This window comes from Pantherophis guttatus, chromosome 3, assembly GCF_059756535.1.
Source record: "Pantherophis guttatus breed Tessera chromosome 3, ASM5975653v1, whole genome shotgun sequence".
Classification (NCBI taxonomy): Eukaryota; Metazoa; Chordata; class Lepidosauria; order Squamata; family Colubridae; genus Pantherophis; species Pantherophis guttatus.
The window spans coordinates 8,093,973-8,118,396 of record NC_142065.1 but is presented as its reverse complement, the minus strand read 5'-3'; the positions used below and the strand labels follow the sequence as shown (position 1 = coordinate 8,118,396).

At 45.8% G+C, this 24,424-nt stretch overlaps 1 protein-coding gene across 1 annotated transcript; it reads left to right on the top strand.

Moving 5' to 3' along the window:
• The first annotated feature begins 4,499 nt into the window (after positions 1–4,499).
• Positions 4,500–23,009, top strand: PPDPF (pancreatic progenitor cell differentiation and proliferation factor). Its single transcript, XM_034441280.3, has 5 exons — positions 4,500–4,855; positions 14,490–14,580; positions 17,890–17,967; positions 21,424–21,520; positions 22,605–23,009. The coding sequence occupies exons 2-5, from the start codon at positions 14,526–14,528 to the stop codon at positions 22,717–22,719; spliced, it is 345 nt and encodes a 114-aa protein (XP_034297171.1). The 5' UTR covers positions 4,500–4,855; positions 14,490–14,525; the 3' UTR covers positions 22,720–23,009.
• The last annotated feature ends 1,415 nt before the right edge of the window (positions 23,010–24,424 follow it).

Genomic DNA, 24,424 nt, shown 5'->3' with positions numbered 1-24,424 from the left:
AATTAGCCAAAGGACCAATTGTTTGCGGGAACAATCTCTCTTTCAGGCAGAAAACATCCACCTCTGATTTGGAAACAGAGAGGGCATTCTTGCGGGAGAAACACCCCTCCCTGCTCTTAAACACTGCATTACTGTTTAATAAGTACTTCTCAAGATCCTTTCCCTGCAGATGTAATAGAATTGGTGTGGCACTGTGGAAGTTAGTTATTTTTCTAACCCCCCAAATGCAATGTGTGCATGCCCCCCATGCATGCACCCCGCCCCCCCTGCATGCACAGCCCCCTGCATGCGCCCCGCCCCTTCGCATACACAGCAGAGACTCGACAAACAGCTGGCCAGCAGGAGGCGCGTGCACATGCGTGGCGGAGCTGAACTGGGGCGACAGCTCGCGTGCCCACAGAGAGGGTGCTGCATGCCACCTGTCACACATGTGCCATAGGTTTGCCATCATGATCCTATACCAGTGATGGCTAAGCTTTTCTGGACCAAGTGCCCAAAGCACTATGTGTATGTGCGAATGGCCAAACCCCCAAAATGCAATGTGCATGTGGTCCCCGTGGATGCACGCATGTCCCGTGCATGTTCCCCACCTCCCCGTGCATGCGTGCATGCCCCCACACATATGCCCGGCCCCCCCTGTGCATGTGGGCGCCCCACCCACCAACGCATATGCAGCAGGGGCCCAAAGATCAGCTGGCTGGTGGGAGGTGCCTGTGCATGCGTGGCAGAGCTGAACTGGGGTGACGGCTCGCGTGCCCACAGAGAGGGCGCTGCTTGCCACCTCTGGCACACGTGCCATTGGTTCGCCATCATGATCCTATACTATTTCAGACAAATGACTGTCCAGTCTCTTCTTAAAAACCTCCAGGAAATGTATAGGTAGATCTCAACTAACGATCACAACTGAGTCCAAAATTTCTGTTCCTAAGTGAAACATTGTTAAGTGAGTTTGCCCCATTTTACGACCTTTCTTGCCAGGTTGATAAGTAAATCACCGTAGTTGTTTAAATCAGTCAAACTGCAGTTAAGTGGCTTCTCATTGACTTTGCTTGTCCCATGGGATCCTCAATCGTCATTAATCAGTGGTGGGTTCCTCCCGGTTCGGTCTGGTTCGGCCGAGCCAGTAGCGGTGACGATATGACGTCACTGAACCGGTTCTCCCCCCGCCCGCCCTCCCACCCCCCCACCCCCCCCACGTTATTCTTACCTTTTATTTGGTCCCACCCCCAATCTATTGCTGCCTCCTGAGTCCCAGCTGATGACTAGAGGGGAAAAAACTGTTTAAACTCTTGCCGCGGGGCTTCAAAGGGCCGCCCTACAGCTGATCACTGTTAAAAGCAAACAAATGAGTCAGGTCGTAAGTGCAAGGACTGGTCGTAAGTGCGAGGACCTTCCAGAAATGACTCTGACCAGCTAGCCAGGCCCACCTAGTCGCTTGACCTCCAAGCCACACCCACAAAATAAGCCACGCCCACAGAACCGGTCGTAAAAAAATTTAGAACCCACCCCTGTCATTAATATGAATTGCCCAAGCGTTTGAATTTTCATCACGTGACCATGGGGATTGCCATCACGGTCATAAGTGTGAAAATCAATCGTAAGTCATTTTTTTCACAGCCGTTGTAACTTTGAACAGTCACTAAACGAACGGTTGTAACTCGAGGACTACCTGTATGGGCATATGACAGCAAAACCCCACATTAGAAGTGGGGACTCTTTTCCTTGTGTTTTCGCCAATCCCACAAGAGACGGTAGATTGTAAAGGAAGACTAAGAGTATGGGTAGTCCTCGATTTATGACCACAATTGAGCCCAACATTTCTGTTGTTAAATGAGACATTTGTTTAGTGCAGGGGTTAGCAACCTGCGGCTCTGGAGCCGCATGTGGCTCTTTCACCCTTCTGCTGTGGCTCCGTCACTCAAATTATGCGTCACAACCGCCAATGTGCGACACCCGTCAGTACGCGATTTATTGAGCTTTTCAAACCCCGGTAGGCCAACCATGGATAAATCCAAGAAAAGAAAAGTTTCAGAAGAAAACAGAACATTTAATTCAACTGCATATGCTAGTTTTGTGGCTGCTCAGGAAATAGTCAGGCATGGGAAAGGTTTTGTGGCTCCCGGTGTTTTCTTTTCTGTGGGAAATGGGTCCAAATGGCTCTTTGAGTGTTTAAGGTTGCAGACCCCTGGTTTAGTGAAAGTTTTGCCCCATTTCACAACCTTCCTTGCCAACGTTGTTAAGTGAATCACTGCAGTTGATAAGTTAATAACCTGGTTCTTAAGTGAGTCTGGCTTCCCCCATTGGCTTTGCTTGTCAGAAGGTTGCAAAAAGGGATCACATGACCCTGGGACGCAGCAATGGTCATAAGGATGAGATGCCAGTTGCCAAAGCATCTGAATTTTGATCACATGATCATGGGGATGCTGCAAAGGTCGTAAGTGTGAAACATGGTCATGTCACTTTTTTCAGTGCTGTTGTAATTTTGAACAGTCACTAAATGAACTGTTGTAAGTTGAGGACTACCTGTACTTTTAGAGTGATGGGCTTGAATAGCAGAATCTTGCAAGATGGATGGTGGGTTTCCTCCCCCTTCTTATACCTCTGTGAATCGGGGGTGGGGGGTGGAGCATCTCTCTTAGGAGCTTCCAAAAGTTACGGATATTCTGGATTTTAAAAAATGTTTCAACATTCAAAAAATGTTCCTTTGACCTAGGAAACATGGCCCAAATTTCCATTCATTATTATTTATTTTTACCCTGCCTTTATTATTTTTATAAATTAGTCAAGGCAGCAAACATACCTAATACCCCTTCCTCTTCCTATTTCCCCCACAACAACAACCCTGTGAGGTGGGGGGGGGCTGAGAGAGAGACTGGCCCAAAGTCACCCATTCTGCTTTCATGCCAGAGGGGGAAGTAGAACTCACAGTCTCCTGGTGATTGGCCCAAAGTCACCCCTCGTGCTTTCACGCCAGACGGGGAACTAGAACTCACAGTTTCCTGGTGATTGGGCCAAAGTCACCCATTCTGCTTTCATGCCAGAGGGGGAACTAGAACTCACAGTCTCCTGGTGATTGGTCCAAAGTCACCCCTCGTGCTTTCACGCCAGACGGGGAACTAGAACTCACAGTCTCCTGGTGATTGGGCCAAAGTCACCCATTCTGTTTTCATGCCAAAGGGAGAACTATAGCTCAATCTCCTGGTGACTGGCCCAAAGTCACCCCTCATGCTTTCATGTCAAAGAGAGAACTAGAACTCACAGTCTCCTGGTGATTGGCCCAAAGTCACCAAATCTGTTTTCATGCCAAAGGGAGAACTATAACTCAGTCTCCTGGTGATTGGCCCAAAGTCACCCCTCGTGCTTTCATGTCAAAGAGAGAACTAGAACTCACAGTCTCCTGGTGATTGGCCCAAAGTCACCAAATCTGTTTTCATGCCAAAGGGAGAACTATAACTCAGTCTCCTGGTGATTGGCCCAAAGTCACCCCTCGTGCTTTCAAATCAAAGGGAGAACTAGAACTCACAGTCTCCTGGTGATTGGCCCAAAGTCACCCATTCTGTTTTCACGCCAAAGGGAGAACTATAACTCAGTCTCCTGGTGATTGGCCCAAAGTCACCCCTCGTGCTTTCAAATCAAAGGGAGAACTAGAACTCACAGTCTCCTGGTGATTGGCCCAAGTCACCCATTCTGTTTTCACGCCAAAGGGAGAACTATAACTCAGTCTCCTGGTGATTGGCCCAAAGTCACCCCTCGTGCTTTCAAATCAAAGGGAGAACTAGAACTCACAGTCTCCTGGTGATTGGCCCAAGTCACCCATTCTGTTTTCACGCCAAAGGGAGAACTATAACTCAGTCTCCTGGTGATTGGCCCAAAGTCACCCCTCGTGCTTTCAAATCAAAGGGAGAACTAGAACTCACAGTCTCCTGGTGATTGGCCCAAAGTCACCCCTCGTGCTTTCAAATCAAAGGGAGAACTAGAACTCACAGTCTCCTGGTGATTGGCCCAAAGTCACCCATTTGTTTTCATACCAAAGGGAGAACTAGAACTCAGACTCCTGGTGATTGGGCCAAAGTCACCCCTCGTGCTTTCATGCCAGAGGGGGGACTAGAACTCACAGTCTCCTGGTGATCGGGCCAAAGTCACCCATTCTGCTTCCATGCCTAAGGCAAGAGTCAATCCCCCTCTTTCTGGCTAATCCACCTCACAGGGTTGTTGTTGTTGTTGTTGTTGTTGTTGTTGTTGTTGTTGTTGTTGTTGTTGTGAAATAGGAGGAGGAAGGAGTATTGGTATGTTGTCCGCCTTGAGCACATAAAGTAATCATAAAAGCAGGATAAAAATCTAATACTAAAATAAATAAAAATAAGAAACAGCCCCTGTCAACATAGGGACCTCCAGTAGGGGGCTGCAGAGAGAGAGAGAGAGAGAGAGAGAGAGAGACCTCCAGTAGGGGGCCGCCCCGATTCCTGCAGCTCCTCCACGTGTCCCCGAGGCGGCTTCTATCTTACCTGCTGCAAAGCGAGGCCGGGCTCCCGTGGCTCACCGAGCGGCCGCAGGAGGGCGAGATCGGCCCGTGGAGCGGAGGCGCAGGGCAGGGCTTCCCCGGCCGCCTCGTCGGGAGAAGGGAGCGTGGCCTGAGCTGACGCACGCAACCCGCCCAGGCTTCGCCTATAAAAGGCGAGCGCGGCGCCCTCCGCCTCTAAACCATCATCGCCTGCGTGTTTGTTTAGTGGTCGTGGAGACTCGCAGCAGCTCCTTCGCAAATGGGCTCGCCCGCCTAGCAGTTGCCTTCCTGAGCCAGGTCACCTGTGGTCTCAAGCCGTCGGGATTCTGCTGGGCGCAGCACTAAGACTTCAAGGTAAAAGGCTTCTTTGCAAACTCTCCCCCCCCCCCACGGCCGGTTTTTCTGGCTTCGGTCCCTTCCTACGGGAGGATTCCCACGTTGGTGTTGGGGTGTATGTATGTATGTGTGTGTGAGTGAGTGAGTGAGTGAGTGAGCGAGGGGGAGGGGCTTTCTCGCGCGTGGAAGCCCCTGGCACACAAACGCCTTTAACTTGCTCGGGTTAACTTGCTTAACTGCGTTCCCACGATGCCCTAAACTCGACTCGTGTCAAGCACGGGGATGCGTTGCGGAGCGATGGGGGGGGGCGTAGGGTGCGGAATCGGACCCCCCCCCTTAGGTTGAAGGGCGAGGGGGCTGCGTTCCCACGATGCTCTAAACTCGACCCGTGTCAAGCACGGGGGATGCGTTGCGAAGCGATGGTGGGGAGCGGGGTGCAGAATCGGACCCCCCCTTAGGTTGAAGGGGCGGCTCGGGATTCGAAAAGGAGAGAGAGGGGAGGCGGGGAGGGGGGAGGAAACGTGCCAGGCGAATCCCAGACACTCTGTGGCACACGGTCACAAACCGGGGAATCGTCAAAAGCCCGGCCATGTTTTCGGACCTCTTCCGGTTTGGGTCCGTAGCTTTATACAATAAATATTTGATAACAATAAAATAAAGGGCCTACCGTCCCTGTCTTAATATTATTTTTTACTTACTCTTTTCATGTATTCAAATTATATTTATACTTTTATTTGTTATATATGCTTGACAAAAAAAAATAAATACATAAATAAACAATACTATAAATGTTCCGGTTTGAATGCGACTTGTGAGGAGTAAGGATCCGGGAATTGGGGGTCTTAGGGACCGTGCTTACGGGGGGGGGGGCGTATGTGCGTTACTCACGCCTAACTACTCCGGAGTAAATCTCAAGGAAGTTCGATTGGGTTTCCTCCCGTTGCAAACGCGTCTTTGACAAGTCCCAGCCGAAGTCCCGTGAACTTCGCTTTGGATTCGACTCGATCATTCTTACACCTTTAGAATCGGGGCGTTACTACGGCTGGGTAGTACTATTACTACGGTAGTAGTGGGAGTGCGAAAACGATCGCTCCGTTGGGTTACGTTTCGGGGCTGGAGGGGGAGCGGCCGTTGGGTCGGTATCTTCTGTTTTGGTTAGAAACTAAATAAAAGAAACGTGTTGCTTTGGCTCAGCGGTGGTCGTCCCCAGCCTAGCCGGCGACACGTGTCCTCTTTTTTTTTTCTCACGCTTTCGCGACCCTTCCCCCCCCACCCCCACCCCCCGGGGTTGGAAAAGAGGACGTGTGCGGCCCGAACGTTCTGAGCTTTCATCCAACGTTCCATTCCGGCTCTCCGCGTTCCATTCGATGTCTCAGCGTTCCATTCGGTCTCTCAACGTTCCATTCGGTGTCTCAACGTTCCATTCGGGTTTCCGCTTTTCTCGCCAGCCGTCAAAAACCACCGGGGGTGGGTTTTTTAAAGGGGGGGGGGAATTGGAGTGGAATGTTTATTTATCAAGGTTATTTTACCTCTCGAAATCCGTTCTCTGGCTGCTTGCCAGGATGGCAGCCTTGTTTATTCCCCCCCCCACACACACCTTTATCATAATGTTAATAATTAATTCACGATATATCGGAAAGAAGTATTTTTAGTGATTCTTATCCGGCAGCCGCGTTTGTTTGGCTGACGGCTTGTCTGGTGGTGGCCATATTGGCCCCTAAAATAGTGAAAAACCGAGGACTAAACAATAACAAAAAATGCTAACTCTGGCTCTTTTGAGTTTTGCATTACAGCTAAAACAAAAAAAAAACTGCGGATCTCTTCACCCAGTGCTACCGCAGGGCGTAGGCAAAACACACATTTTGCCTGTTTTGCTAAATGCAAAGGCTGTGCTTTAAAAAAAAAAAAGGCAGTTTCTTAAAGTAAGCAGGCGGTAAGCCAGTTTATTCCGGTTTTTCAGATCAGAGGTTTCTAGCCCTTAAGTCAAACAAAAGGCACACAAGTGAGCCAAGAATTGAGTATCTCAGCCTCCCCTTTTAACTCGGCTGCATTTAAAAGAGTCAAAACTGGAAGATCGTTATTTTTAAGTTACCTTTTTCTAATGGTAAATTGAGCGCATGCTTCAATCTCTCGGGAATGTTTAAAGAAAACAAGGATTGGGGGATGGACAGATACGATAGCAGTATTCCAGTATTTGAAAGGTTGCCACAAAGAAGAGGAGGGGGTCCATTTATTTTCCAAAGCACCGGAAGGCAGGACAAGAAACTGTGGATGGAAACTCAGAAGCAACCTGGAATTAAGGAATTTAGAAACTTTCTAAAAGGACAGTTAACCAGTGGAACAGCTTGCCACCGGAAGTTGTAGGTGCTCCAACGCTGGAGGTTTTTAAGAAGAGACTGGACAGCCATCTAGCTGAAATGATATAGGATCTCCTGCTTGAGCAGGGGGCTGGACTAGAGGACCTCCAAGGGCCCTTCCAGTTCTATTCTGATTAATATTATAGCCCTAGGCAGGTGATTGAATGTTTGTTTTCATCTTTGTGTCAGTTCTGACTGGTACAAACCAGTAATACAGGTTTCCAAGTTCCTTTAAGGCTCTCTTATCTTTAAAGTAAACCATATGTAAAGTAGCGATTGACTATAATATAGGCCAGTGTTTCTCAACCTTGGTAGCTTGAAGATGGGTGGACTTCAACTCCCAGAATCCCCCAGCCAGCGCTGCTGGCTGGGGGATTCTGGGAGTTGAAGTCCACCCATCTTCAAGCTACCAAGGTTGAGAAACACTGATATAATAATAATCCCAGATAATAATAATAATAATAATAATCCCAGATCTTTGCACTTTCCGACGTGCCCTGAAGACCTTTCTGTTTCAACAAGCAGGGCTAGCATAAACATCTAAATTCTATGCCAAGATCTTAGCAAATACATCAAGTTGACTCAATTTATTATTTACTGTTTATAAAAAAAATATATGTATATGAAATCTTATTCTGTTCACCGCCCTGAGTCCTTCGGGAGAAGGGCGGTATAGAAATTCAATAAATAAATAAAATAATAATAATAATAATAATAATAATAATAATAATAATAATAATAATAATAATAATAATAATAATAATATAGGCAGTACTTCCTTTACATCCATTCATTTAGTGATCGTTTGAAGTGGAAAAAAAGTGACATGGCCATTTTTCACACTTATGACCATTTCAGCATTCCCCATGGTCACACGATCGAAATTTGGATGCTTGGCTACTGGCTGATATTTATGTTCCAGGGTCATCTGATCCCCTTTTGTGACCTTCTAACAATCAAAGTTAATGGGAAAGCCATATTCACTTTATAACCCGTGTTAACTAAATTAACAATTGCAGGGATTCCCTTAACAAGTGAAGAACGGTCGTAAAACGGGGCAAAACTCAACTGTCTCGCTTAACAACAGAAATTTTGGGGCTCAGTTGTCGTAAGTCGAGGACTAACTTTGGTGGCTATTGCTCGCTTTCTCCTGAATAGTGAAAGAGAAGAGGGAAGAAGGAAAATGGTATAGTTAGTATCTGCTAGTGCAACAAGAAGAAAATGTGATGACGCTTCCTTGTAGCTCTTCAAAGGGCTGGTTGGGATTTACTCCCTCGTTTAAGTGGAGTTAGTCAGAATTTTAGGCTGAGGTGGCAATGCATCCTAGCAACTCAGCAACAGCTGAGTAGGCATAGTGTGGAGTTGCCAGCTACTGTGGGAATGAATCGGATCCAAGGATGACTCACCGCCTTTTATTTCTTAAACCCTACTCGCCGCTCTGTCTAGGAAGGGAGACCACACCAAAATAATTAGAAGTCTGATTTTTTTTCCAAAATGTACATGTCTGTCTATATGTGTGTTTACAGACTTAGTTGTTGTCTTTGTCAGTCACAGCAAGTTTTCATGAGAAAAAAAATGACAAAATGGCTGACAGTTTAATCAATATGCAGCTAGTCCTTGTTTAGTGACCACAAGGGAGTACTAAGACAACTGGGTTGTTAAGTAGAGCGGTCGCTAAGTGCAACTGGGAGTGTGTGCTTATGCTCTGACTTCAGGTTTCCTTTGCTTTACAGACCTGCAAAAGGTCGCAGATACAAGGATTGGTTATCAAGTCACCGTCGTAACTGAGAACGGTCGCTAAATGAGGACTTACCCATAGCTGTAAAAGCTAACTGGGCCTGACGTAGCGTTTGTGATGAAGAAAACCGTCTTTCCCTGAGCTCAACCCCCCCCCGCCAAATAAATCCCAATATTAAAATATTTGCAAAGACCATAAAGAGAAGTAATTGTGGTATTAAAAATAAAGCTTGGGGGTGATTTGTGATAGATAAGAAAACATTGTAGACTTTCTCTGAGCTAATTACCAGATTGTTAACAGCGGGCTTTGAAGTTTGAAGTTTACAGCGGGCTTTGAAGTTTAACAGTTGATTAAACTGTTAACTATTATAGCAGCTAGATGTTATAACAGTGCAATTTGGTTGCAAATAGGTTTATAAATTTTAAACCTGACTCAACAAGGAGAGAAAACTATTATTCTTGCAATATATTTGTCAGTGGTCTGTGTCTACTAGAGCAGGGGTCAGCAATCTGTGGCTCTGGAGCCGCGTGTGGCTCTTTCATCCCTCTGCTGCAGCTCCCTGTTGCTGGTCGGCTCCACAATTGATAGGGCAGTGATGGCTAACCTTTTTGCTATCGTGTGCCAAAAGCAGGGGGAGTGCGGGGTGATCGCGCGCGTGCATGCCCACACCCATATGTGCCCTGCCCCCCCGCGCATGTGTGTGTCACCCCCCTGTGCTCCGCCTGCTTTTGGCATGTGATGGCACTGTGGGCCCAGTAGGCCCGTTTTTCGCCCTCCCCAGGCTCCAGAAGCTTTCTAGGAGCCTGGGGAGGGCGAAAACAGCCTTCCCCACCTCCCTGGTGGCTCTCCGGAGGCAGGAAACAGCCCGTTTGCTGACTTCCGGTAGGCCCAGAAGGCCCGAAAATCAGCTGGCAAGCGCGCACATACGTGCTGGAGCTGAGCTAGGGCAACGCTCGCGTGCCTACCAATATAGCTCTGCGTGCCACCTGTGGCATGCGTGCCACAGGTTCGCCATCACGGTGATAGGGCTTTCGGTTAGGACAGGTAGAGGAAAAAGGATGCCACACTAGGAGGAGACTCTATAGTGGGGGAACCGACTTCCAGTCGGCAGACGAAAAAGGACTCTGTGCTAGGAGGAGACTCTATGGTAGGGGAACTGGACTTCCGGTCGGCTCCAGAATTGAACGGGGGCTTCCGGTTAGGACCTCTGTGGCTCTTTGGGTGTTTAAGGTTGCTGACCTCTGTACTAGAGCAAATAAAATCACAATCCCAAATCTCCTGGATCACTAAACTAACAAATTTTGTCAGAAGCTGTGACTTTTCTGTCTCTTGCGTAACAGAAAAACGATTTTAAAAAAAGCGCTGCCCAAGGAATTATGGATCTAGAAACACAAAATGACATAGCTGTTCTTAGTAAGGTGGGTAATTTGAAATGGCTGAGCAAATACAAACGTACTTTTCAAATAGACAGCTGTTTGAAGTCACAACTGCCAAAAGATCTAAAGGAAATATTTACGGGAGCGAGATTCGAACAGCTTGACACAATGGTCATATATGAAGAGATTCCAATCTATACCCTATAACAGTGATGGCTAACCTTTTTGCCATTGGGTGCCAAATGCGGGGGGAGTGCAGGGCGGGTCGCACTCACGTGTGTCCACACCCATAATTCAGTGCACCCCGCCCCCCCGCGCATGCACACGTGACACCCCTGCGCTCCCCCCGCTTTTGGCACGTGATGGCACGGTGGGCCCAGTAGGCCCGTTTTTCGCCTTCCCCAGGCTCCAGAGGCTTACTTGGAGCCTGGGGAGGATGAAAACAGCCTTCCCCATCCCCCCGGAGGCCCTCCAGAGGCCAGAAATGGCCCGTTTCCCAACTTCCGGTGCGACTGGAAGGCCCATTCTTCGCTCTTCCCAACCTCCAGAGCCTTTCTAGGAGCCTGGGGAGGGCAAAAACGCCCTTCCCAACCCTGCTTGAAGCTCTCTGGAGGCCGGAAATAGCCTTCCGGTGGGCCCGGAAGGCCCGAAAATGTGCGTGCCGGAGCTGAGCTAGGGCAATGCTCGTGTGCCCACTGATATCGCTTTGCGTGCCACCTGTGGCACCTGTGCCATAGCTTTGCCATCACGGCCCTATAATGAACGTCTCTGCATTTGCGGAGCAGCAGGGGTAGAAACCCTGGCTCACATCCTATTTGCACACCAGAAATGGGAAGACCAGATGCTAGGAATGTGATGTTCCAGTTTCGGGCATATGTGCAATTCCGTTTCAGCACTTGGTCCCGAAAAGATTTGCCAACACTGTGCTATTTGATTGTTGCCTGTATAAGAAGGTGAGAGACCTTGGTCTTTCTACCAAAGGAATGACCCACTGGGATCCCCATATCAAAACAACTTACCTTATGTGCGGCCAGAATCTGAAAATAACATTTAACACATCACAGTACTTGAGCAAAATGGTTCGGCTGAGATCTGCATATGTGGGACTGATTGGGGTAGATTGCAGGGGTGACACCGATATATAATTTTCTCATATTTTATCTTTATCTGAAATGATTGTTTTCTGTTCCAATTTTATTTTAAATCGTATTTTATTCCAATTTCATTTTAAATCGTATTTTATTCCAATTCCATTTTAAATTGCTTTTATCAAATTTTAGTAAATAATTTGTTTCTGGAACTTTGCCCTCTGATATGGCCCAAGGGCTAATCAATCAATAAATAAAGACTGACTGTATTTTTGTCTGTCTTTTTAATCCACATTTTTAAATGTCTCTTTAGTTTTGCTTTGTTATTGTAAAAATCTCCATTTCCCCTCCCCTTGGAGTTTATAATTTAATTTTCTTGTGTTAAAAAATAAAAATTTAAGGAATTGTAGGATCAGAGACTTAAATACGGTAGTCTTTGACTTACAACTGATCACTTAGCTACTGTTGAAGTTATGACAGACCCCCCCAAAAAGATTGGATTTGACATTCCAACATGCTTCTCCACCCCACCCCACCCAGTCACATGATCACATTTTGGGCACTCGGCAATTTGCCCACATTGATGGCTATTTACAGCATTCCACAGTTACTTGACTGATTTACAATTATCATCATCATCATCATCAGGGTGGATAAAAATCAATGATTTTTTTAAAAAAATCAAAAAAATCAGATTTTTTTATTTAAATCGGATTTTTTTTTATTTAAATCAGATTTTTTTTTATTTTTATCGAATTTATTTTAATAAAAAACTTTTGGGGTAAAAATCTTTCGTAAGATAGTTTTCTATTTAAGATACATAAATAATTTAGTTTATTCAGCATGAAATGGAGCTTAGTTATGTAGCATGAGGCTGTATATTCTGCAACACTGGGACTATCGGTGAGTCAACAGCGGGTCAAAGGAGTAGCAGAGATGACAGTTGCTCTTTAAAAATTATGATTTAAATCGAGTTGATTTAAATCAAGCCTTTTTACTAGTGATTTCAATCATGATTTCAATTGTGATTTAAATCAACTCGATTTAAATCAAATCCACCCTGATCATCATCATCATCATCATTATTATTATTATTATTATTATCCGCCCTGAGTCTCCGGAGAAGGGTGGCATATAAATTGAACTAATAAATAAAAATAATAAATAAATTATTATTGCTGGAAACCGGCAATTACGGTACTTCCAGTTTTTGGCACGTGCCCTTTGGCTTTGCTTAACCACCACTGTGTTTACTTAACAACCACTGCCAAAAAAGGTCGTAAAATCAGCTCTGGTTTACATAGTGACTCACTTAATGACTAGCCTGACTTTAGAACTAATTCCAAGCTCGATTATGGTCATATGTCAAAGACTACTTGTAAGATTCCACTGTCATAATTCAAGTGCCATATTTTTCACATGTCATAACACACATGCAGAACTGCGGTCCCTCCAGGACTGTGTTGCTTTTGTTAGTTTGATGTCAGCTTCTGCTTTTGGGGATGTTTGTGACCCCAAATCATAAAGTTGAATGCCCCTGAATTGGCACCGGAGAAAAATATACAGGTAGTCCTCGATTTACAACCACAATTGAGCCCCAGATTTCTGTGGCTAAGTGAGACAGTTAAGTTGAGTTTTGCCCCATTTTAGGACCTTTTTTTGCCACAGTTGTTGAGTGAATCGCTGCAGCTGTTAAAGTGGGTAACCCCGTTGTTAAGTGAATCTGGTCTCCCCCATTGACTTTGCTTGTCAGAAGGTTGCAAAAGGAGATGACGTGACACGGAAACAATGCAATTGTCATAAATATGAATCAGTTGCCGAGCATCTGAATCTTGATCACAAGTGCAAAGGTCGTAAGTGTGAAAAACGGTCATAAGTCACTTTTTTAAGTGCCTCTGTAACTTCAAACGGTCACTTAAACAAACTGTTGTAAGTCGAGGACTGCCTGTAACGTTCTACCAATGGAAACGTTTTCATATCGGTCTTGAAGATAGAATAACAGAGTTGGAAGGGATCTTGTAGGTCATCTAGTCCAACCCGCCCCCAAAGCAGGAAACCCTACACCATTTCTGACAAACGGCAGCCCAGTCTCTTCTTGAAAGCCTCCAGTGATGAATTTCCCACAACTTCCGAAGGCAACTCCTGTTCCATGGGTTGATGGTTCTCACTGTCAGAAAATTTCTCCTTATTTCCAGGCTGAATCTCTCCTTGTTCAGTTTCCATCCATTATTCCTTCTCTGGCCTTCAGGTGCTTTGGAAAATAGCTTGACCCCCTTCCTCCTCTCTGTGGCAGCCCCTCAAGTATTGGAAGACTGCTATCATGAGGACCCAGATTGTTGGGGGGGGCAATATGCTGACTCTGTAAACCACTTAGATTGGGCTATAAAGCACTGTGAAGTGGTATATAAGGCTATTGCTATTGCTATCAGGGGATTTGGTGGCTCAGTGGCTAAGACGCTGAGCTTGTCGATCGAAAGGTCGGCAGTTCAGCGGTTCGAATCCCTAGTGCCACGTAACGGGGTGAGCTCCCGTTACTTGTCCCAGCTTCTGCCAACCTAGCAGTTCAAAAGCACGTAAAAAATGCAAGTAGAAAAACAGGGACCACCTTTGGTGGGAAGGGAACAGCGTTCCGTGCGCCTTTGGCGTTGAGTCATGCCGGCCACATGACCACGGAGACGTCTTCGGACAGCGCTGGCTCTTCGGCTTAAAAATGGAGATGAGCACCGCCCCCTAGAGTCGGGAACGACTAGCACATATGTGCGAGGGGAACTTTTACCTTTACTATTGCTATCATGTCACCCCTGGTCCTTCTCTTCACTAGACTAGCCATGCCCAGTTCCTGTAACTGTTCTTCATATGTTTTAGCCTCCTCATCTTTGGTTCCTCTTCTCTGCACTCTTTCTAGAGTCTCAACATCCTTTTTTTATAATGTGACCAAAACTGGATGCAATATTCTAGGTGTGGTCTTACTAAGGCTTTACTAAGTAGGTACTAGATGTACCTCTGCCTTGGGAGTTGTAATTTGTCTTATGATCGTTTCCTACCTTCTGATAAAGAGGCTTAATGGGTTTTTTTTTTCCTTATGTGTCCCAGGATTTACAACTTGCCCAAGAAAGAAGATCAAGAAACATGGCAGCAATCCCGTCCAGTGGCTCCCTTGTGGCAACCCACGACTACTACCGAAGTAAGAGAAAAAAACCATTGTTAGCCATTGCCAATGAAGTGATAAAGAAACGCTCAATGGGATTGGGACATGCTGAACTTTTTCCATCTTGTTGACCTCAGAAGGGTGTACGGCAGGGGTGAAATGTTCCCGGTTCGGACCGGATCACCCGATCTGGTAGCGATGGCGGTGGGTGGTTCGGAGAACTGGTAGCAAAAATCCCTGCCCCCCCCCCCATGCCCAGCTGAGCTGCGCAATCATCAGAGGCTTTTTTTTTTTTTTTTTACTTTTAAAAGCATTTTTTCTACAACCTCTTCCGACGAAAAAATGCTTTCAAAAGTAAAAAAAAAAGCCTCTGATGATCACACGGCTCAGCTGGGATCATCAGAGGCTTTTCAAAGCATTTTTTTCTGCAACGTCTTGGCTGAAGAGGTGGTAAAAGAAATGCTTTGAAAAAGTCTCTGACAATCCCAGCTGAGTTGCCTGATCGGCAGAGGCTTTTCAAAGCATTAGAAAAAATGCTTTGAAAAGTTTTTTTAAAAAAAAGTTGGCCACACCCACCCAGTCACATTAAACCCCCCACCACCAAGCCACGCCCACAGAACCGGTAGTAACACATTTTACATTTCACACCGGTGTACGGTACAGATCTGAACACCATGTCCCATCAACACTGCTTGGACCTACAGGGGAGAGCCTTCTCAAGTGGGGTGGGAAGGAAGGGGGGGCTTGTCCTACAGTGCCCACTCCCCTCTTTGTGGAGGAGTTTGTGAATTCACCATATTGTGCAAATGTGCAGAAAATAGATGGGATGAATTTCCCAAAATTCAGGAAGGAATTTTGGAAGGAAATTTTTTTTCCTTCAAAGAGGCAACTGGACTTTCCGTGTTTTTTCCTCTGAAGTCATTTCGCTTCTCATCCAAGAAGCTTCCTCAGCTCTGACTGGATGGTGAGGAACGGAATTCTTCAGTCAGAGTTGAAGAAGCTTCTTGGATGAGAAGCGAAATGTCTTCAGAGGAAAACCAGAAAGTCCAGTTGCCTCTTGGGACAACCATGACCTGGAGGACTGAGAATCTCCATAGCCAGATGTGATGAATGCAATGAGGAGGTGGTAGTTTCCCAGGAGGGAGGGGGTACATTCCAGAGGAATAAAAGGCCCATCTATTGTGTGTGTGAGAGAGAAAGTGGATGAAGACAGTCCCTCCTCAATAGTTCCCAGAGTATATGGTAGATGCCAAGAGTCGAGTTGAGGAGTGAAAACAATAAAAAGGGCCGCATAGAAGAATCATCTTGTGTCATTCTTGGTTTTGGGCCTGACACTAGGTTCGTTTACTAACCAAGTTAAATGTGTAGAAGCATACTCTAGTCACTATCTTGGCTGCCACATTTGAGATGAAGGCAGTGGAAGGAGGTTTCAAGGGACAAAACTTTGCTTTATGTGAACTCAACTCTTGGGGCAATCACCAGGAGGCTGAGTTCTAGTCCTGCCTTATCCATGAAAACCGGCTGAGTGACTTTGGACCGATCACCAGGAGGCTGGGAGTTCTAGTCCCGCCTTATCCATGAAAGCCAGCTGAGTGACTTTGGACCGATCACCAGGAGGCTGGGAGTTCTAGTCCCGCCTTATCCATGAAAGCCAGCTGAGTGACTTTGGACTGATCACCAGGAGACTGGGAGTTCTAGTCCCACTGTCAGCACATCAAGATGCATTTATCCTAGTGCTGACATAGAAGGAGGACGCAGGCGTCTGCAAACGGGACGGTTGCCTTTCACCTACTTATTTCCTCTGGAGATAATGTCCCCTAGGAGATGGATGGGTGGGGGGAAATTCCTTGAATTGGAGCAGTAGATTAGGGATGAATGATTGGGAAGATGGCCAATGAATGCAGAGGAGTGGGGGAAGGAAGAGGAGGGGTTTTGGGGCAGCACATCAGTGCCGGCTGCAACGAGTCGATGTAAAAAGTGCTGTGCTTAATAAAATGAAAATTTGTTTTATAAAAGACTTTGTTTGTGATGCAATTTATTTGAAGACAGCCTGAAAACCTGACACCCACCTTATCCATGAAAGCCAGCTGGGTGACTGAGCCAATCATCAGGAGACTGGGACTTCTAGTCCCACCTTAACCATGAAAGCCAGCTGGGTGACTTTGGAGCCAGTCATCCTGCCCGCCTTAGGAAGGAAGCAACGGCAAACCACTTTTGAAATCTTGCCAAGAAAATTGCGGAAACTTGGTCAAACAGTCATCACGACTCAGTGAAGGCACACACACACAAAAAAAACAAGAAACAACTCCAAAACAAGCTTTTTTCCTTAGCATGTTTACAAAGAGAGAAGTCATGCATTTCCTAGTAATAAGTAAACCAGCGAGTTTTGAAGCTTCTCTCTGTTCGGCATGGCTGACCTCTGTTTCGGCCGTTGAATCTGATTAATTAAGACCGCACTGGTCGCATGAAAAACCTTCTCCTCCTGGTCCCTGACCTGAACGGAGTTGTCTGAATCTCCGTCCAAGTTCTTGCAATCTTCATTGTTTATTTTTCCACCCCGGGTGGAGTTTTCGGGACACAAAGGCACTAAGGTAAAAGTTCATCGGTCTAGTGTGAAATGTGGCAATGTGGGCGGTGCATTGGATTGTTTGCAAAGGATTTGTGTTCCTTCCCTGGTCTTTGGAGCACTCGTGTGAGAAGATGGGATATGCTCTGAGCTGGGATTTTGAAGCTAGAGGCTGTTAGTTTTGGAAAGTTTTTCTGGTTCCCTTTTTTCGACCCCAAACATCTCTCCCTTCGTTGCAACTTTTTGAAAACTGATATTGATAAAACACCTGATGCATTTCATTTAATAATTATGCAAGGTGAAAGTCTAAAGCAAAGGAATCAAACCTTGGCAACTTTGAGACTTGTGGACTTCAACTCCTAGAATTCCCCAGCCAGCCATGCTGGCTGGAGAATTCTGGGAGTTGGAAGTCCACAAGTCTCAAAGTTGCCAAGATTGGACACCCCTGGTCTAAGGAATTACAGAGTTTTAGTATGATCCCAATGAATGTCTATGAAAAGGCTCTGCGTATTTATTTCTGAGTACAGATAATCCTTGAGACCGGACCTTCCGTCGCTAAGCGATGCAGTCAGTGAGTTGCGCCTGGTTTTATGAACTCTTTGCCATGGTGGTTAAGTGAACCTGGCTTCCGCCATTGACTTTGCTTGTGGGAAGGGCATGAAATGGGGCAAAACTCACCATCTTGCTTAACAACAGAAATTTTGGGCTCAATTGTGGCTGTAAATTGAAGACCACCTGTGGCAATATTTTGGCTAATCTGATGTCTTTTTCTTCTGCAGGACGGTTGGGTTCCACCTCCAGTAACAGCTCCTGTGGAAGTTCTGAGTACTCTGGAGAAGTCATCCCGCACCATCCAGGTGAGTATTTGATAGAACGCCCAAATTCATTCTTGCTTTTAGTTGAAGGCCTTTGCAAATCAAAAGTCCCTGATTTAATGTACTAACTAAGATGACAGGAAGAATGTCAATGGAGAGGAATGTTTACTAAATGGCGGATAAAATTTTGAGTACAGGTATCATGAGTGCAAATTGTGTGAATGTTGACTGGACTAAATCGCCATGCAGTGAAGTGGGTCTGTCTTTTGGGGTGTAAGCTGACATTGCTTGAAATTTGTCTGTTAAATCCATAGTCTGTTAAATCCATAGTCCGCTAAATCCATAGTCTGTTGAATCAACATGGTTGTTGTTCTCATATGACAAAAGACTTTTAAATCCTTTTTGTGAAGCCTTATGATAATTTATTACCAGGAAATAGGGTTACTCTCTGGAGCGCATCCTGGGTTAGTTTGCACTCGTGTTGTGCTATCAAGCATTGCATTGTGACTGCTTGTCTTGTAGTATTCTCTTCTCCGTTTTGAATTTGGGTGATCTGAGACCTAGGAGTCTTACTTAAGCAAAAATTGGTTGTATTTAGACTCACCAAGAAAGTGGCCAATTCAGTAGCCAATTCTAATCCAACGGCTGTAAATGTTGATTCAGTACATAGAGCGCTCTAACAGTCTAAATTAAGAGTTATTCTTATTTTGCTATGCAAGGTGCACAAACATCTAAGCACACGCTTTTTTTCTTGCTTATGAAAAGATGGCTCCATGGAGAAAGGGTTGAAGTATACAGGGAGTCCTCGACTTGTGACCAGTCATTTAGTGACCATTCATAGTTATGGTGGACCCCCTGGGGGTATCTATGATCTAAACTCAAAGTTCCAACAATCTCCCCTCTCCACCCCAACGATCATGTAATTGCACTTTGAGCACTCGGCAACTGCACCACATTTACTGTTTGCAGAATCCTGCAGTCATTCAACCATATTTTATGATGGTTTTGCTGAAAACTAGCATCTACTTCTGGGTTTTGGCAAAATCATGCCCATAGCAAACTACGGGTTCACTTCATGACTCCAGATTTGTTTAACAACCAGGGTGATTTTCTTAACAACCGCCACAAATTGGGTCGGTCTCACGAGTTATGATCCTGATGGACAGATTCCATTGGAGGGTTAACTTAGTTTCCAGGGCCCATGACCAATTTCAATAAACGATTGAGTTGGATGGCATAGCGGCGTGGTGACCTAGTGGTGAAGATGCTCACTTCCCACTCAGAAGGTTGAAAGTTCAATTCTAGGTAGGGCAGATGTTTGTCTCCTAAAGCGCAAAAAAATAATTATTATTTGCTGTGAACTCTGCATAGGTGTCAGGAAGGGCATCCAACCAGTAAATGCTTGGCTCGGGCCCGACTGTACCCAAATTAAGGGATTATGGGGTCATAAAAAGAAAAAAAGGTTAGATGGCATGTCATTTCCCAAAGAAATAGGAGAATTTTGGGGGAAGTAAATCCACCTCAAATTTCTGCTTTCTTTGCATGTCTTTAATTCGGTTTCAGTTGAAGAGGAAGGAGATTCTAGCCAAATTCAAAGAAGACACAAAATTGACTTCCTGCCATTTGGGTGCAGCTGATGAGCTGGTCTCTGCCCCTTCTTTGGCCTAAACATTACATCCATCAGCAATTTTATGGCGCTGACTGTTTTATTACCCTTTCTTTTGTTAAAGAAGGGAATGGAAATGTCCTTGTGGGATTGACATTGATTGGCAGGAAAGTAAATAATTCAAAATGCCTTATATAATTTCACTTGGGGTTATCTAAGGCAAGAAGGATGGAACTAAGGAAGTTTGAGCATAAGCAAAAAACCTCATTGGCAGAGATTTTGCTGGCTGGCCTTCTCTAAATTAAGCTGAAGGCCGACGTGCTATGGGAATATTGCATTGTGCAATATTCTGGAATATTGCATTCTGCAATCACCTCTTTTCTCCTGCATGTTCACCCTAGTCCACGGGTCTGCAACCTTAAACACTGAAAGAGCCATTTGGACCTGTTTCCCACAGAAAAGAAAACACCGGGAGCCACAAAACTCTTCCTGTGCCTGACTATTTCTTGAACCGCCACAAAACTAGCATATGTAGTTGAATTAAACATTCTGTTTTCTTCTGAAACTTTTCTTGGATTTATCCATGGTTGGCCTACCGGGGTTTGAAAAGCTCAATAAATAGCGTGCCGGCGGGTGTTGCACATTGGCGGATGTGAGGCATATTTTGAGTGACGGAGCTCCAGCAGAGGGGTGAAAGAGCCACATGTGGCTCCAGAGCCGCAGGTTGCTGACCCCTGTCCTAGTCAAAAAGAAGAGTGTAGATAGTCCTTACTTTGCAATTATCATGGAGTCCTCCAATTATGACTGTTAAGCTGGTTGTCACGTGAGCAGGCCTGATTTTACAATCTTTTTTTGTGGCAGTCATTAATCGAACATCGGGTCATTAATCGAACCCTTTGTTCACTAACAGTCATCTTTACCAAAACCTAGAAATAAAAGCTGGCTTCTGCTATGTAAATAAAGACAAGTGAGCGTAAACATGGGCTGGTTTTTGAGCGCCCAAAATGCAGTCTCATAGTTGCAGGCAGCTGCTGTCAGAAGTTTGGAACTGGGTTGCAAGTACCTTTTGGCAGTCCGTTGTAAGTTTGAACAATTGTTAAGCGACCAGTCGTAAGTTGAGGACTACCTGCCATCTAGAACCAAGAAGACCCATTGTAAATCCATTCTTAGTGCAGGAAGTAGTACACTTCGAGTAATTTTGTGCCAGTCGCTATCTCCGTCAAACCAGTGTATCCTACCAGGATGAGGTGGTAAGGACGTCCTGTGCCACCTTGAGTTTCTAGAACAGGGCTCTTCAACAAATGGCAACTTTATGACTTGTGGACTTCAACTCCCAGAATTCCTCAGCCAGCATGGCTGATTGAGGAATTCTGGGAGTTGAAATCCACAAGTCTTAAAAGTTGCTATTTGTTGAAGAGCCCTGTTCTAGAGCAGAGGTCTGCAACCTTAAACACTCAAAGAGCCATTTGGACCCATTTCCCACAGAAAAGAAAACACCGGGAGCCACAAAACACTTCCCGTGCCTGACTATTTCTTGAGTGGCCACAAAAGTAGCAAATGTAGTTGAATTAAACATTCTGTTTTCTTCTGAAACTTTTCTTTTCTTGGATTTATCCATGGTTGGCCTACCGGGGGTTGAAAAGCTCAATAAATCACGTGCTGGCGGGTGTCGCATATTGGCGGTTGTGACGCATATTTTGAGTGACAGGGAGCCACAGCAGAGGGATGAAAGAGCCACATGCGGCTCCCGAGCCGCAGATTGCTGACCCCTGTTCTAGAGGAATGGAAGGCTATAAATTAAATATTTGATAAGACGAAGTGGTCTCTAAACTGAGCCGCTTTCCTGTTTCTGATAACTAGTTTTTGTCTTTTGTTTTTTCCTTTCCTTGTAGGTCTTCCCAAATCTGATCCTGGACACTGGTGGGCGAGTTTTTTCTTTGGAAAACACACCCATCCAGTGATGACAACTGTGTCGGAATCTCCAGAGAAGTAAGTGAACTGGGATTAGATCCGTGCTTCAACCTTGGCAACTTTAAAAAGGGTGGACTTCAATTCCCAGAATTCCCCAGTCCTCTGGTCGGGGGGGGGGTGTGGGTGTGGCTTGGAGAAGGGCCTTACAGATAGTCCTTGATTTACAACCATTTATTTAGCAGTCCTTTGAAACTACGACGATGCTGGAAAAAAAGGTCCAGTCCTCCCACTTACAACCTTTGTACCACCCCCTGGAGTTTTCACATGGTTGCAATTCGTGCCCTTAGCAACCAGCTCGCATTTACAATCAACTGTCCTGTCCTGCATTTGAGCAATTGCAATTTGCAACTGTTTTTGCGGGTTTCTGGCAAAAAAAAAAAAGGTCCATTCAGAAGAACGGGCTTGTGGTTTGTGCTTAACAACCACAGATTCACTTAATGACCATGATGGTTTGCATCATAGTCATCATAAAATCATATCCAACTTTAATGTACGACCACAATGACTTAACAACGGAAATTCCAGTCCCAACTGTGATTGTAAGTTGAGGACTACCTGGGTGGGATAATTTTAACGTGAGTGGGGTCAACATGGCAGAATGGAGTTGTAAGTTGTAATGTAAGCAGTACATAATGGAGTTATATCCAGGGGTGGGCTTCAAAAATGTTAGCAAGGGGTTCTCTGCCCAGTTGCTGGGTGGATGTGGCCATGGTGGGTGAGGCCTAGTCAGCCTCCTGCACCATGGGGGCGGGGGCTTTTTGCCCTCCCCAGGCTCTGGAGGCTTTCGTTGAGCCTCTGGGAGAGTGAAAACAGCCTCCCCAGGCTCCAGAGGCCCTCTGGAGGCCAGAAACGGGCCCGAACTTCCGGTAGGCCAGTTTTTCGGGCCCCCCCCCCCAAGCCTCAGTGCACGCCCTGCACTTAACCTGCATCCAAAACAGGTTGTGTTGGAACTACTGGGCGGGGCGGGGTGGGCAGGGCCAGCCAGGAGTGGGATTTGGGAGTTCTCCAAAGTGCACAGAATCTTAGCTAGAGGTTTTAGCGAACCCCCAGCAGCCTACCCCTGGTTATATCTGAAAAGTAACTTGATCTTACCTCTTTACAGCTCAGGGACCTTCCAGGTAGCCAATGGCATGATCACCTGTGACCTGGCCCAGGAAGTCATGAGGAAGCGCCACGCCAGCGAACCCAGCAAGTCCAGCGCGGGTCCCACAGCGTGAGGAAGGCCGGCGTTCAACAGCTGACGCTTCTGATTTGACCGCTAGGGGCTACAACCCATTTTCCCCTCCCCTTCCCTGTAGACTTAGTTTAGGCTGCTTCTGAGTACAATTAATTTAGACGTAGGGTTTTTATAAAAACGAAAACGACAACTATAAAAAAAATAATAATAAATTCCACACGCACCATTCTTTTCTACTCACTTGGGGATCAACACAGCTACGTCGTTTTTTTTCCTTTCTTTTTGTACTTGTTTGAATGGGAACTAATAAAATCTAAGCAGCCTTTTCAACGGCTAGCGTCTGTTGTGAATTCTTGTGAACTCAAGATTTAAATGGTGATTAGGGTTAGCATTTTTTTAACAGAGGGTCGAAACAGGTCACTTTGTCCCGGTTTCTAGCAAAAGTTCCAAAGTGCATGAAAAAGAGGCACTGCAACAAGGCAGAGATGTTTGTTTTTACTGAATTCTGATTTGTTTATTTTGGAGGCTGTTAATTCCTTCCTGGAGAAGAATTTGGGCATCAATAAATGTTCTGAGCCTGGAGTTGAAATAATCCTGGTCATGAACCTAGGATCCCTTTCTGAGCTTGGATGCCTCTAAGCTGAACTGACCATTTGAAAAGGGGTTTGAACAGGGGTGAAATGCTCCCGGTTTGGGTAGCGAGGGAGGCAGGTGGTTCGGAGAACTGGTAGCAAAAATCCCTGCCCCCCCCCCATGCCCAGCTGAGCCGTGCGATCATCAGAGGCTTTTTTTTCTTTTAAAAGCCTCTGACGATCCAAGCTGAGTTGCCTGATCAACAGAGGCATTTAAAAGAAAAAAAGCCTCTATTGATCAGGCAACTCAGCTGGGATCGTCAGAGCCTTTTGAAAGCATTTTTTTACAACCTCTTCGCTGAAGAGGTTGTAGAAAAAATGGTTTTAAAAGTTTTTTTAAAAAATTGGCCACGCCCACCCAGTCACATTACCCACCACCACCACCACCAAGCCATGCCCACAGAACCGGTAGTAACAAATTTTAGATTTCACCATTGGGTTTGCATATAGGTAAAAAAAACTTTTAAAACTGAGACATAGAAAAACTGAATCAGTCATTTAAAATGGAGGATGGTGCTAGTGCAGCTATTTAGTTCTCCTTAGCTTTCAAAACCAATGGCCATTGAATCATTGAACGGAGAACCCATGTGGTATAATAGTTATACCAGGCTTCAGGCTAGATACCAGGAGGTTGTGAGTTCTAGTCCTACCTTAGGCATAAAAGCTGGCAGGATGACTGGGCCAATCATTAGGAGTTGGTGAGTTCTAGTACTGCCATAGGCATGAAAGCCACCGGGGTGACTTCTGGCCAATCATCAGGAGACTGAGTTTTAGTCCTGCCTTAGCCATAAAGCCAGTTGGGTGACTGGGCCAATCACCAGGAGACCGTGAGTTCTAGTCCTGCTTTAGGCACTCAGCCAGCAGGGTAACTGGGCAAGTCCCCCCCTGCCCACTCAGCCCATCCCAGCTCAAAGATTTGGGGAGAAAATAGGAGGAGGAAGGAGTATGTTCGCCACCTTGAGTTGTTTATAAAAATCAAGGCGAAGTATAAATCAATTATACCTGGATCATCTGTGAAGATTGGTGGGGGCCTCAGATTGTGGTGGTGGTTCTCCATGACAAGTTTCAGTGTGTTGACAGATGGGTTGAAGCTCTTCGGGAAACTCCTGGTTT